Source organism: Myzus persicae, unplaced genomic scaffold (assembly GCF_001856785.1).
Source record: "Myzus persicae strain clone G006 unplaced genomic scaffold, MPER_G0061.0, whole genome shotgun sequence".
NCBI lineage: Eukaryota > Metazoa > Arthropoda > Insecta > Hemiptera > Aphididae > Myzus > Myzus persicae.
In genome coordinates, this window is record NW_019104222.1 from 232,062 (window position 1) to 247,799 (window position 15,738).

Here is a 15,738-nt window from a genome sequence, read left to right on the forward strand (position 1 = left end):
TATACCTAATATTTAATATAGGATATTTTAGATATTTTCTAAAAGGAGAAATACAAATGGAGATAATAGATTGAAGTTATAAAGGTTTCAACGTCATAACAACATAACCTTAGGCTAATTTGCTTTAAAATTTTTCACAAATGTTATATCTCAAAATATTTACTGTAAATTGATAGAAAAAAAGATGAGCTATTTAAAAATGTAAAACATTTGAGGTTTTCAGTAGGTACTCAACCTAAAACTATGTATACAATATATTACATGTCAACTATTCAACTATTTCCGATCAAAGTTCAAATCATTGGCTTTGAAATTAAAGTTTTAGATGTCGTATGTTGTATATTCATGACAAACGTTCAGATAGTTAAAAATAATTGGAATGTTTTTAATATTGTTAATTCAGCTGTATTGGTTTAAACTGTAAGATTTAAAAAAAAATGTATGTTTTATACTGAATAATGTATATTGTTTTAGTTGATTACCTAACTATAAAAACAATTAAAATACGTATAAGTATATAAAACTTAAAAATGGATTAATTTATTACTATATCATAATATTGTTCAGCGTGCGACTAAACATACCAGCCAAACGAGTTTGTAAATTTAGTTTTTCTAATAGGTACATGTTAACTAAAATGAAAAAAGTAGGGAGACGATTTTCTGTCGGAATCGAGACGAATAATTAAACATGAACGACGCTCAGAACGTTTTAAAAGCACACGACCATAGTCAGACTGCGTGGAGTTTGAAGTTTGTCGAGGTTGACAGTAGTTCAATTAAATTTATCCGATAAAAATCGTACAATATGACTGCTAATATTTTAAACATTGTTTGCGGTCTTGTGTGCGTTGTCATCGTGTGTGTAAATGCCGCTCCTTCATCGAAATTACGTATGTATATCATTTATATTTATATGTCTAACAAAGTAAAACAATTGATAGGTTCTATGGATAAACTCTATGGAAAAAATGAACAGAAAAATTCGCTAGTACAGTTAAATATTACAACAAATGCTACAGCTTTCGCTAGACTTAATAATATCCTAGCTTATTTTCATATTTTTTTTGTGACAACATTAATGTATGATGTAATTTATTGTAAAAATTGTTAACAGATTCTCATAAATTTATGATTTACTTACTGTCTATGCGCTGTATAAATTATTAAATTAATAATACTAATATTTAGTAATGATATAAATAAATGATTATTATGTATTAATTGTTTTAATTTACTATCAATTATTCTTATTCATGCATTAAAAGATTTCAAGTTTTGTAGGGAAATTTCATAGAGTTTCATGATTTTAAGATACTGTGTTTACTCGTAGGTGACGAAACATTACAGTCATATTTTATCGTGCTAACATAGTACAAACATTTTTTTCAAGACATTAAGTGTTTGTAAATTATATATATATTGTAGGAGACTGCCTTATATGCCTTTTTATGCAATATTAATACTATAGTTTTTCTAATAAAATAATTTTTTTTAAAATTTATTTCAAATATTAAAGTAAATTTTTACGACATTTTCTTTTTGAATTGAGTAAATTTATGTTTATGAAAATATATAAATATACATATATAAATAACTTAATTTTTTTTTCAATTTAAGATGATTTTTTGGGTTTTTTTAAAATTAATTGTTGCCTAAAATTCAAATTTTGTTTAATTGTTTCATAATTGGTACTTAAACTGTTTTTATATTATTTCTAACTATTGTATATCCTTATTTGTTAATATTGATTTGGTTGAATAAATTGTTTATAAATTATTTATCTATGATCGCAAACGTGATTCTTTTAAAAATTATAAATTAATATGAACATTTTTATATTATTATTGACTATGTTACGATGGCATTCTTTAACCCTGACTATAAAAAAAACTATTGATTTTAGAAATTCTTTTGTAACTATGCACTGGAGTTTTGGTTTGAACATTATTTTCAGTGCATTATTATATAAAAATAAGTTTAGACAGTATTTAAATGTATTATGAATAATAAATGATGCTTTTTAACACTGATTTTAAAATTCATTTAATTTCAAGTAAATATTTAAAATGTTAATAATTTAATGTTGCAGCTAAAGGTTTTATACAATGCAAAAAAAGTGATCCTAATTTTGATGGATGTTTAAAGATGGGACTTCAAAGTGCTGTGCCACATTTAGCAAAAGGTAAAAATAAACACAATTCCAGTATTGAAAATACACTTTTTTAGATTCTGTGTGCCCAATGGAGTGATAAATAGATTAATACAATATATTGATTCTATAACGATTTGTGTATTACTTATTCTCTGGAATAGACCCTCTGACCTTCGTAAAAATGATCTAAGTAAATACTCTAAGCATGCCATAACTTACTGCTATATTATGCATCACATATTGTATCAAGTTGGTATTTTTAGCAGTTTAGGAACAGCGGTCAATATTTCACAAATTGGGTTGAGGCTTGGTAAATTTGGTACCTAAATGTACAAACGTAATTTCCACGAAGTTTGCGAGATACTTTTGAAGAAACTTAGTCATATATTTTAATATCGTATTCTTCAGCAGCATATTATTTGCAGTATTTCAATCTAGAAAAGTTAAATTTCAGACAGGTAGTTCATTAGTCATAGTTAAAAGCATTATAAATGTTTTTGGATCAGCGGAGTAGACTGGTACAAAATAAGAACGATAACAAATAGTAAAAAAATCATTTTTGCAGATATATTGTTTTAAAATTATATGAAATTATGTAAAAAATATTCAAAAAGTTGACATTTTTCGAAATAATTGGTGTCTGCTTAAATACATTACATTTTTATATATATATACCATATACGTATATATTTTGATACAATTAATAATATGTCATGAAAAATGTACTACCCTCTAAATACCTAGGCACAAAAATTGCCACCTCGCACAACAAATTAGACTTGTCCGCCTCTAAATGGCGGATCGATACTATGTTAATTCTTATTATTCAACAATTCTATATTGTACTAATTATAACTATATCATGACTTATTTAGGTGTTCCAAACTTGGGAATACTCAAAATGGATCCGCTGCGAATCTCTTCACTGCTGATAGACCAAGGCAAGGGGCCAGTTAGCATTAAACTGGACTTTAAAAATTTGGATATCATTAACTTGAAATCCATTATCATTGATAAAATGCAGTAAGTACCTATATATATAACAAAAGAATGTGTTTTTAAAATTGTATGTATATTTATCTATTGCAGTTATAGTCCAGAATCGTATAGTTTGAGTGCTGAGTTACATCCCGAAAAATCTATAATTTTGGACGGCGATTATGAAATATCTGGAAAAGTATTAATTCTTCCAATTGTTGGAAAGGGAAGATGTAAAATTGTCTTAGGTAATAAAATTATAATTAACAATATTGATCATATTTCATTTAGTATTTATATGAGTGTATTTTTTTTTGTAGATGTTTCGAAACTTGTTGGCACTGTTCAAATGAAACCAGTGATGAAGAACGGAAACAAACATTTAGAAATTGTAAACATAGCATGGAAATTCACACCTACAAAATTGAACCTCAAATTTGAAAATTTGTTCAACGGAGATAAAGCCTTAGGTAATTTATGAGTTGCATTAATTATAACTAGTGCAAGATCTGCCGGTTGTTACGATTTATTTAAGGTGTTTTGTCCTATTACTGCATTAAACAATTTATAGTAAATAATTCAAAGTCTGAATTTCAAACAATAAACAGTAATATGTGGATGATATTAATGTATAAAGAGTAATTTTATGACACACAACACTAAAATTTTTAAAATAAGAGCCAAGAGGTACGTACAATTAAGGGACATAGTCACTCTACATTGCTGTTTGAAATGCTTACGAAGTGAAAAACAATAAACTGCAGATAGTTCAGTAATTGATATTTGTAGATTATCTTTTTCTTTAAAATATTCCGACTAGGTATAAAAATGCAGTTTGTGATGTTAAAAAATATTACATTTTTAAAAATTTTGATAATTTTTGAAGTGCAAATTATATAAAATAGAAATATTTATATCTATATTAATACCTAGTTTCATATATAGTTATTCGATTCTGGATGTATTGATGTTACAATGATGTGTGTCTTTTGTAAATTCTTATCACTTTTTGAGAAACTAACAATTATCAATTTTAGTTTTGATAGGAAAGAGTATGAAGTTGGTACTTTGGGGTCAAAAGTAAAAATTGTTTGTGAAATATTTTAAATTTGGAAGGTAATATAGTAATGAGCGTAGTATCCAGTATCTATATTAAAAAACGTTGAACTTCGAAAATTTCTTCTGTTATTGCCATGTATCAGGATAAATCCTTTACTGTTATCTAGATTTTTGTATGTTTGTTTGTAAAATATCATCATTTTTTTGTTATGTATTTAAAAAATAGTAATCTAATTATATAATACTTATGTAAACTGTATATCATAGATGTTGATAAGTAACTAATACGAATCTTATATTGTCATGAATTAAATGTTTTATAATATTAATTATGATTTTAAAACTAAATATTTAATTGTATTACTTTATTTATTGCAGGAGATAACATGAACGTATTCCTTAACGAGAATTGGCGTGAACTTATAATTGAACTGCAACCGGCTATTGAAGATGTTTTTGGCACTGCCTTCAAAGAAATTGGTCAAAACTTCTTAAACCGTGTTCCCGAAAATCAAGTACTCCTAGATTAAATTTAGATATAGCTTGTACGTTGTATATCATTCATTAAGGTAAATATGTTTGATTGTTTGCAATTAATGACGATGGTATAGAACATTTTATAGATATTTAAAATTTTTTTTTTATTTATATGTATGCCTCAGATGCTAAAGTTATTGGCATTTCTGAAATATATTACATTTTGTATATATTATTTCGGTAAATCTGGTACTTATTTATTGTATAATTTATCATCAATATACAACAAGATATTGATTGATAGAATAGTACATTCAAACAAATATTAAAATGTACACGTTTTTAGATATTATGTAGTTATATATTGTAATGTTACCACTGCACGTATTAATTTATATTTAATTATTTACAATAAAGTTGTATAAAAGAATATGCTATTGTTTGGAGTTTTATTTTATGCCAATTCGTCCATTATTTTGATTGATAATTTATATAATCAATTTATTTCTAATAAAAAGGTGCAATAACTAATATATTTTATGGACTTGTAGCTGTCATATAACTACTATTGAAATTTAAATATTTAGTTACAAAAATTTCATATTAACAATTTTTTTTGGCAGTTTTTTTCCTCAAAAATCATTAAGTAGTTATGTATTTATGTATATATAGAAACAAACAATTCTACTTATAAGTTATAACTAATAACTACTAAGGTAAACATAAATAACAGGAAAATATATAAGGATATAGGTTATGATTATTGATTACATACTAGTCTGTGAAAACGTCAGATTATATTTTTTCTTTTTATTTAATTTGTATACCTAATTAGACATTTTAGTCACGTTACCATTTACGATTTGTAATGAGGATTCCAGGGATTTTTTAGGGACTAGTAGGTTTGTAACTAATGGATTTTGTAGAAAAATCAGTCGTCAGTTGCATGAAATGCTTTATAAAATAAACATTAGATTTCTTCATGAATAGTATAGTTTTTCATTTGAAATATAAATGATTCGAGTAATGTATGGAAGGTCATTAGTTAATTTTCTAAGCTCATTGTTCTTGTGAGTTTGGATATTATTGAATTTGTACAGCATCGATTGAAGGATAATCAAAATTTTAGCTCCCTCAAAGAATTTAAAGTAGAGTGTTACTTTGAAAAAAAATTAAAGCACGTAAGCTAGTGAAAAAGAAAATTAATTTTGTTCAATAAAACTAAAGTTTCTAAAATAATCAATCTAAAAATATCCATTCTGGATGGATTACTGCTTATAGATTATTATCTTATTTTTGATAATAGAAAATGCTATTAAATGTTTATTTATTTATATTATTAAAATATTTTTATTTTTGTTTTAATATTATATTTAAATGTATTATGTCTTTTAAAAAATATTTATATCAAATTGCCTACATATTTTCATAAAAAAATCAGAATACTCGTATAATACATTGGCTTGTGGAGTTTTATCAGGCAATAGAAATTCAAAAGATAAAAACAAATGTCGGTACTGTATGTATTATAACTATTGAGTAGGTATACACGGCGCATACTCGTATGGTAGGTGCGTTTGAAATAATTAATGACATGTATCATATTATTTATTATTTATTATCATGTTAAATTGTACTTAAATCTTGTTAGACTTGTTTTTTGACTAATATTTTTGTGACATTCATATTCGATAAACAGAATTACAGTAGGGATTGAAGGCTATCTATGTCAGCCGTTAGGGTTATAGAGGTGAATGGAATTATTACGTTTTTCTCGAATCGTATAGCTAATGTCTTTCCGTTAAAACGACATAAGAGTATATAAGTGGATTCCCAAAGAGCAACAGGATTCAGTTTCACTAAGTCAATCTAGTAATCTTGCACATCAAAATCATACAATATGAGTAATATCACTGCTTTTATCGTAAAGTTTGTTTGTTGTCTTGTGTACATTTTTGTCGAGACCAGCCACGCTGCACCTTCCACAAAACTGCGTAAGTGAAAAATGTACAATAAATAATATTATAAATAGGATTTCAGTAACTCCAGTGCTTAATGTTTTGATTTTAACACTTCTAAAAACGTGATTACTGGTATCGAGCAGTTCTAATATTAAAATCGTGTCCCACGTAAGCGATAAATATTTTTATTATAATTTTAGTAAATATTAGGTTGAAATTTTAATGTTTGAATTTCTAAGTTCTAACTTATAATTTATGACAGTCTTATTGAATATTTATTATTTTATAACTCTGATTTGTTATTAAATGTTAAATGTTAAAATTATTTTATTTTAAAGTACAAACTCACACATTTGTGTAAAGTTTTCTTCTTAACTTAGTGTAGTTAAAGTATTAGGATTGCGTTTATTGTAAGATGCCGGGCAATATGATTATTAACTTATAAGTCATTCATATTCAAATACTTAAATAACTCTTTTTATAATATTAGTTCTGAATAAAAAAAACAAGGATTACATTTCTTAGGAAAAACTGTTAAATGTATTTTGTATAATGTATTTTCATATGTTAATAATATGTCTGTTCAAACCATGTTAGTCGTAGAAAATATTGGAAAAAATTAAAAGTTTATATCTAGTTATACAATTATATTATATTAACAATTTGGCAGTGTCAACTTCCTTTTTTATTTAATAATACATCTATTAAAATTTCGATTTTTGAAATTTTAAAATACATCTAAAGACCATATTTTTAAATTCTTGAGATTTGTTGTACCATTTAAGGAGGGAGTGTCCTGTGGCAATTCAAACTTCTAATTTTCAAATGAGAACCCCCATTTTATACTAAAAAGTAAAAACTATCTATGTATGGTGCTTTAATTTAAAAAATGGTTTGTGTATCTATAGAACACACCTTAAGTAGTATAAAAATTCAAAAGTTTAAAAAAACGGAACGATCCTTGAGTATATTTAAAGAAATCCAAAAATCATATTTTGAGTAACTGAATTATAGAAGAAAGTAGTTTATGAGTATGTTTACTAAATCTCATTGTATATACGGCTGGTAAATCAAAACCTTGCCAATCTTTGACTTGGGCAGTATAATACAATTCATGATATGCATAGAAAGAAAAAAAAATAAAACTTTTTAATAGGTAGTATTAATTCATACCTTGATATTGGATTCTTTAAAAGATTAGAAGGTCACTTTTTTTGTACAAAAAAGGCTGTTATGTATTTGTTTGCATTCTTTAACAGTGTGGTATAACAACGACTATTTTACAATTATTGTATGTTAAAAGTTAGAATTTGTTTAAATTCAAGGAATTTGCAGTCATTGTAGATTTGTGTTAATCAAAAAAAAAATTAAATAATGTGCAGTGTAAAACCCCGGAACATTTTAACTCAAAAATATTTAATAAGATGCACTTTTATTCAATGTATAAGGAAGTCTAAAACTTATTTTTTGGTCCTTGATGCCATAGCACAAGTACCCATGGGTAATCTGGCTTTGACACAGTCTACCGGAAAACCATTTATTACTATTAGAGTGATGTCTTTGGACCGGTTCGAGCAGTAATCGTACAATGTCCATGTGAATAAAAAAAAAATATATATATATTAATTTGTTTTATTATGGAATAAGTAACTTCCATGCTTGAGTGGCCTTCACATTATAACATCATTGCGATTAATACACTGATATATTTATATAAAACAGTTTATAAACACTTATTCCCAAGTTTATTCCATGTATTTAAATTATTAAAACAACATTCAATGACTTACATGGTCACTACTTATGGCTACTAAGTACTATACCAGTACAAAAGCAAATTTATTTGAATACTAAAATATTGTATAAGCGATTGTTCATGGATTTATACTAAATAGACTAACACACTCAACACATAACTATCGACACCTAGGTAGTTGCTAAACTTAATATACTTGGAAATATGCACTATATTTTATTTGTTAAAAATAAGAAATAAATACTTGGGCGATAAACTAAAACTACCTATATAGTTTATAATATCTATGTTTATATTATTATATAGTAAATAATAGTATACAATTAGGTATATATCTTTATTAAAGTTATTTTTACACTAACACAATAACATAAAACATTGAGATAATCATATGGACTAAACCGAAATATTCATACTATTGCTATTTTTTATTTTTTCATAATCAGTATTATCATGCTATTGTTATTTAATTTTTGTTAATTTTGTTTTTAGCAAAAGGTTTCGTGCAATGCAAATTAAGTGATCCAGCTTTAAACGAATGTATCAGAGATGGGCTTCAACGGGCCACTCCTTATTTGGCAAAAGGTAAAAACAATACTAAACAATTAAACTAATATTTCATATCAAATAATATTATGTATATTTTAAGGTATTCCGAGTCTTGGATTACTCCCATCAGATCCATTGAGAGTCAATTCATTAGGAATAGATCAGGGTATAGGGGCTGTGAATCTGAAGTTTAAGGATCTAGATATTTTAAACATGAAATCGACGATTGTCAAGGACTTGACGTAAATAATGTTGTTAGGAAATGTTTTTGACAAATTAAATATTGATAAATGATTACAGATATGATACAAAGAACTATACTTTGAATATCGCTCTAGTCGTTCAAAAACCAATTGTGTTGGAAGGTCAATATGAAACAAATGGTAGAGTAATAATTTTGCCCATTAATGGGAATGGAACATGTAGATTTTCTTTAGGTAATTTAAAAATGTTGAGAACAATTTGGTGTATTATGGTTGTACAAATTCCACAAGTAAAATATGACTAATAACACTGTTTTTATTTTTAGACAATTACAAATCTTTTAGTGTTGTTAAAATGAAGCCAGTACTTAAAAATGGCAATACACATTTAGAAATCAAAAGTTTAGATTGGAAGTTTACCACTTCGAAAATGCATTTAAAAATGAATAATTTATTTAATGGAGACAAACTTTTAGGTGAGTATAATAATAATTATAAATAATTACCTACCTATGTTAATGTGTTTTCGTAATTGTTTTTTATATACTATCTATAAATAGGCATAGTTAATATTTTTAATATTTTCCATTAATTTTGACTCCAATATAATTTTCTATTATTTAATTAAATTAATGAGACCCGTACCCCTCTAAAAATAAAATATTCTGGGAAATTACATAATGCATTATTTTTTTTTTTTTTTTATTGAACTTAAGCCCGGCAACTAAGGCCATTAGCTGTTGTAGGGGTTATGAACTGTGGTAGGGGTAAAGTTGGTACCGTAGGTTGTTTTTACGATTGTTAGGGTTGTTACGGTAGGTAGCAAACACGTGTATGTGTGGCAAGGTTTTTAACTACTATGAACCCGGGTGGTCACCCATCCGGGAGCTAGAAGCTGTGGCCGTTACTTACTCCCAGTCGCATTCCGCGACTGGTAGCAGCCAACGCGCCACGCCAAGCCACACATATATATAATACATTAGTATTATATCCAATGTATTAATTTATGCATTTAATATTTAAACTAGATACCTAGATCTGTGTGTCTCAAGATTTTAAAAAGAATAATGCAATATTTAGTTATAAAAAGAAGTATTTACTACATTTTTTATGTTTCCGTAGAACAGTGAATATGTTGAAGTTTAAATATTTAAATACCTATTAATAAATATGTTGGTTACCATATAAAGTAAATATACTATTAATGGAAATAGAACCTATTAGTTTTCAAATACCTAATTTGACTGTGAATTAAATAATTATGTAGGGATATAAAAGGTATCTATGGAATTTTTATTTTAACCAACAAATAATGCTAAACACTTCAAACGACGTAAAACACTAAGCATTTAAATTTACTTAACTTATTAGTTTTTCATAGATTACCTTTAAAACAAAGTACGAAACCTTTTAAACCTAAAATTGTTAGTAGTTTAACAAGTAGTTTCGAATCCCAAAATAAATTCCACATCATATCGTATAACATTTTAACATGTATTCATTTATGCCAATTATTATGATGTAGGTGACAACATGAACGTATTTTTAAATGAGAATTGGATGGAACTGTTAAAAGAAATGCAGCCAGCTTTTGAAAAGGCTTTGAGTGTTGCTTTTATTTCAATCGCACAAGAGTTCTTTAACAGGATACCATTAAATCAAATTTTTATTGATTAAATATTTAAACACTAATTATGTTATATTATATTACTCATATTATTGTAAAGTAAATTAATTTTAAGTAATTGTTATATCTTAAACTGCAATATTCTTAATTTAAAAATAACTTATGGAATTACTATGTTATTTAATTTAATATAATGATAAGTATAAATGTATAAGTGTTGAAATAATAGCCAGCGTATCTCAATAAGTAATAACATTAATCTTAGTTTTGTATTTATTGTACATAAATATTTATATATAGAATCAACTAGTAATTTTTAACTATGTAAAAAATGTCCGTTAATGAGACTATATAAATATATTCATATTCAATAATTCAGTGTTTATTTTTTTGCAGTAAAAGTTAAAATTCAAGATCTTTTAAAATCAGCCCATACCACAGATATTTAAACTAATTAATTACCTTTATAAAAGTAAATATATTTTTTTTCAATAAATATACAAACAATCCAATATAAAACTCTTATTGAATCATATTAGACATATTAAAGGTACACATTATATATATAGGCGCACATTCAGCCACAAGCTTGGGAGTGGTAAAATATTTTTTCCCAAAGTGACCCGTTAGGGGTATTGTTCTCTTGCCCACTATATGGCTATACGATTATACACACCAGGCATAGATTAATTTCATTTTAAATACAATTGTAAATTACTAAGTTATAAAAACTCAAAGTAGTGAACTTGATTTTCAATAAAGAATCTTTTTTTGACCTATATGTTTTACCAATTATTACAACGACTATTACATTCTTCGATGAACAAGGGATGCAATCCATGGTCATCCACACTTTCACTACTTTCATCGTTTTTGTTTTATTAAATTTAAATATACATATTTAAATAGGAAATACATGTCCATGGCATTAGTGCATCGCCAATATAAACTGGAATAAACTCATTTTTATAAACTCAAAACTACACTTCAAACAATATTTTTGACCCCAAATAATCTAGAGGTGCTCATTAAGGACTTGGGGGTGCTAAGCACCCCCGGATGTGCGCCAATGATCATACATATTATATTATACAGATTAAATTTTAATTAAACAATGTGTAAAGAAACGTAATGCAATGTAAACAATGTAAAACCGGCTAATAACTACGCAATCGATGCCTTAAAAAAAAAGATTACATATTATCCGAAATATAAACAAACTGAATAGCTGTCATAACTAGCATTGTACAGAACATAATTTCACACTGACAATTAACATTATGCGAACCATTATACAATATGAATTGGTGGTGGACACACTTACGTATGCTACACCACGACGGTCGTGCAGTCTAGTGTTCACCTTACCACAACGAACAACGTGACTACCAAATGAGTAATAATGACCATCACACTATGTCACGGAAACACCTTGACAGTCGTCTGTGCATTTTTTTTCACAATTATTTTAGTTTGATAAAATTATATTTTATAATCGTGTATAAATATTCAATTATGATACGTTTATTGATTAAAAATCGCAAGTAAAGTTCGGTGAAGCGAATTCAAAGTTTCATTTATGCCTGGATCGGTGATGATACGATCGTCTGTACATTTTACCTACACCTTTAATAATAATTGCCATACAAAGTTGCGACGCGACGGTTACATTTATCATTTGAATACAATCTGAGTCTCTGACTATTCCGATTTTACGTAAATACTTACCTGACTTCGATGGTTTATCACCTGATAATAAAGTTAATTTTACATTGTAAGTATATGTATGATACTATATAATTATAGGTAACTTGGTACGTGAATAAAGTAACTACTATGTATGCACTTTATATATACAGTGTATATATGTATGTATATATATATTTGATTTGCTGTATTTTATTTCTATAATATAACAGAAAAGTACTATCATGTTCATAATTGTTTATTATTTTAATTTCAATGTAATATTGTGTAATTATTTGATTATTTACTATTTACTATTTATTTATATTTTAAAAGTATGTACCCTTATTGTAATGTGTGCCTTACATTTAATGAATCTGTTAATTGTATAGTATTTATACATGCAGACTACAGAGTTACTTTATAAACATATGAATGACCCGCATTTTGATTTCAAATCAACTCTTTACAGCATAACTGGATTTTAAATCAATAGATAGGTCCATAACAAATTGTTAATATGTAAGGTTTTTATTTTAATGCTTAACGGGGACTCAGATAAAAAAAAACACATTTTTCTTAAAATCTCCAATCAATAGTATTTTTTTATTTTCGTTAAATTAGTAAAAAAAAATTATAAATAAATAAATATATCTTCTGTGACGATATTGTTACATATAACTTTATTAAAAAATGTGTATGTTTGTCGCTATACTTATGACTCTACTTTATTGCACATTATTTTGTTTTTAAATTGTTTATTGATCACATAACGATTAAAGATTTATCACACGTAATATTATTATACATAGTTTGTTGGACGTTTTGTGCTTGTCGTTTGATAAAAAAACACCAGAACAACGTTAGAAGAACCATTAACAAAAATGATACAATTACGATATGAGTTTGTGCATTGAGTTAAATATCAATCTATGCTCAATAAAATATTATTGTTAACGTCAATATTATATTATACAAACACGTTTATACATACCTATAGTTTTGGAATAACAGTAATTAGAAATCACATAAACTACGTACTTATATGGTATAAATTATACTAATTGAAAATAATTTGTCTGTTGTTTTTTCCTGTGATCAATCAAGTTTTTGAGTGCAATTGAAATCTTTAGTAGAATAACATTGATTTGAATAGTAATTAATTAATCATGATTTAATGTTCAATTAAAAAGTATATGACTTTTAAAAAAATACGCGATACTCGACTTAAAATAATGCTGTTCGACATTAATTTACTTTGAAAAGTTGTATAGGTAATCACATATGTGCTTATTGCTCTACATAAAGGAATAAACATCGAATAAATTAATAGTACTCGTGTATATCGATTGACATAAAAAAAAAAATAAACAAAGGGTTTTCTAAAAAACAAGAAAAAATTGATTATACAAATGAGAGTGCATATGAATTTAACTAATTAATAAACACTTGTCTGGTTTAACAAATAATATAAATGAAGAGGAAATTGGACCAATGCAGTATTCGATTTATTTTAATTACATTTATAGTATAAATTAAGCGATGTAACTCAGCGATGCACTGAAAATCACTTATTAATCATGAGTTTTGTATTCCATACATGTTTTTGAACAAAAATAAAAGAAAGATGGAAATTAACTTGATTACTAGAGATTACAGTATATGAACTGTAATAACATATATTAGCATAAAGACAGGTAATAGGTTTATTATACATAATGGTATGCAGTGCCGCAGATGTATAATATAATAAACAGAGAACTCTGAGTTTATCATACATATTATTCAAAAAAATAATATATTATAACGTATACCTAACACAATTATCTCTAATTGCAATGCTTAAGAAAAACATGTATTTTAAAAACAAACTGTACTGTATACCATTTATTTAACACTGTTATTAAAATATGCATATACGTGTTGTGCCGCAAGTATGACAATATTATAGTAAAAATCAATTTTTATAACAGAAGCCCTTCGCATCTCATAAAATGACTGGGCCAAGACAAACACAAACAAGTTTTAGCAAGCGTATACATCATAGTGTATATAATATTATCGCGGCAGTATGAGGCGTGGCTCACGGAGTTTCAATAAAATCGAACATTTCAAGAATCGACGTTGCCGTGAGTGACCTAAGGTATGCAACACAAAATAATAATGGTCTAAATATATTACGTCTGATTCGGTACAGAAAGTCGATTTCATAAGGTTTGCGCCGTCTCCAAAAGAGGCCGTTAGAGTGTACGAAAACCTGCGCATCAATCATACTGCAGACCTCACGAAAGACGCTTCTCGTGTCTCGTAATATATTCATTTCGATTTCGAATATTGTTCCATAGTGTTGTTGTACTCTTGATGCGTATTATTGTTATTATACAATTGACACGTTAAATTGTTAACGTATTAGAAAAATACTTTGCGTGAGTTACCCTTTACACCTAGGGGTATGAAAAATAGTGTACATCATTCTTTGAGACCTCCCTAATATACACCCAACATTTCATGAAAATAGGTCCAGCCGTTTCGGAGGAGTTTGGTAACAAACATTTTTCATTGTGACACGAGATTTTTATACATTAGATAAGGAATGCTATCGTGTCTCCAGTTATAGTTTCACGAATATTTTTTTTTAGTTTTAAATAACATCTCAACATTGTATAATTTTCGAAAACAATATTGAATGTTATATTATATAAAGCAGTTAATAACTTAATAATATGATTTAATACAATATATAATTTTATAATATAAACATGCTTATTGGTATTTTTTTAAAGTGTATACTACTTTTGTGTCTGAAAAAACTGTATAAACGTGGTTAAAATGCGATTTGTAAAATACATTTGTATATTCTAGCTTATACAAGAACAACGAGAAACCCGATATACTGCAAACATCGCGAAACGTACAATATCGGACTCGTGTAACTAGTTTAGTGACTGGTGACTATCCTATAATTGATATTAGAATATTGTATCGGCATTTGCAATCAATGTTTGTAAGTAGCATGTTATTACATGACACTTAGGTAGTTGTACTAAAACAAGGATTGTCGTGTGCTGTCTATAAGTGTCTAGTGTACTGCAATAAAGTGTTTACACGGAAATGTTATCATAACCCGCTTTACAACCACTCGTAGCTACCACTAAGGAAAACGTTATAATGTGTTAATCACGATGTAGAAACAATATGAGTTAATATATCGGCCAATGGATGTTTAAAAAATCGTATGAAAGCACATCGCAGGAACCTTAGTAGGTACTTAAAAAATAATTTTGAGTA

General features: G+C 26.8%; 1 protein-coding gene across 1 annotated transcript; it reads left to right on the forward strand.

The window, feature by feature from the left end:
* The first annotated feature begins 711 nt into the window (after positions 1–711).
* LOC111040178 lies at positions 712–11,138 on the forward strand. Its single transcript, XM_022323967.1, has 12 exons — positions 712–892; positions 2,092–2,184; positions 3,030–3,177; positions 3,244–3,380; positions 3,453–3,602; positions 4,570–4,718; positions 6,545–6,662; positions 8,878–8,970; positions 9,035–9,176; positions 9,235–9,371; positions 9,464–9,613; positions 10,663–11,138. The coding sequence occupies exons 1-12, from the start codon at positions 808–810 to the stop codon at positions 10,812–10,814; spliced, it is 1,554 nt and encodes a 517-aa protein (XP_022179659.1). The 5' UTR covers positions 712–807; the 3' UTR covers positions 10,815–11,138.
* The last annotated feature ends 4,600 nt before the right edge of the window (positions 11,139–15,738 follow it).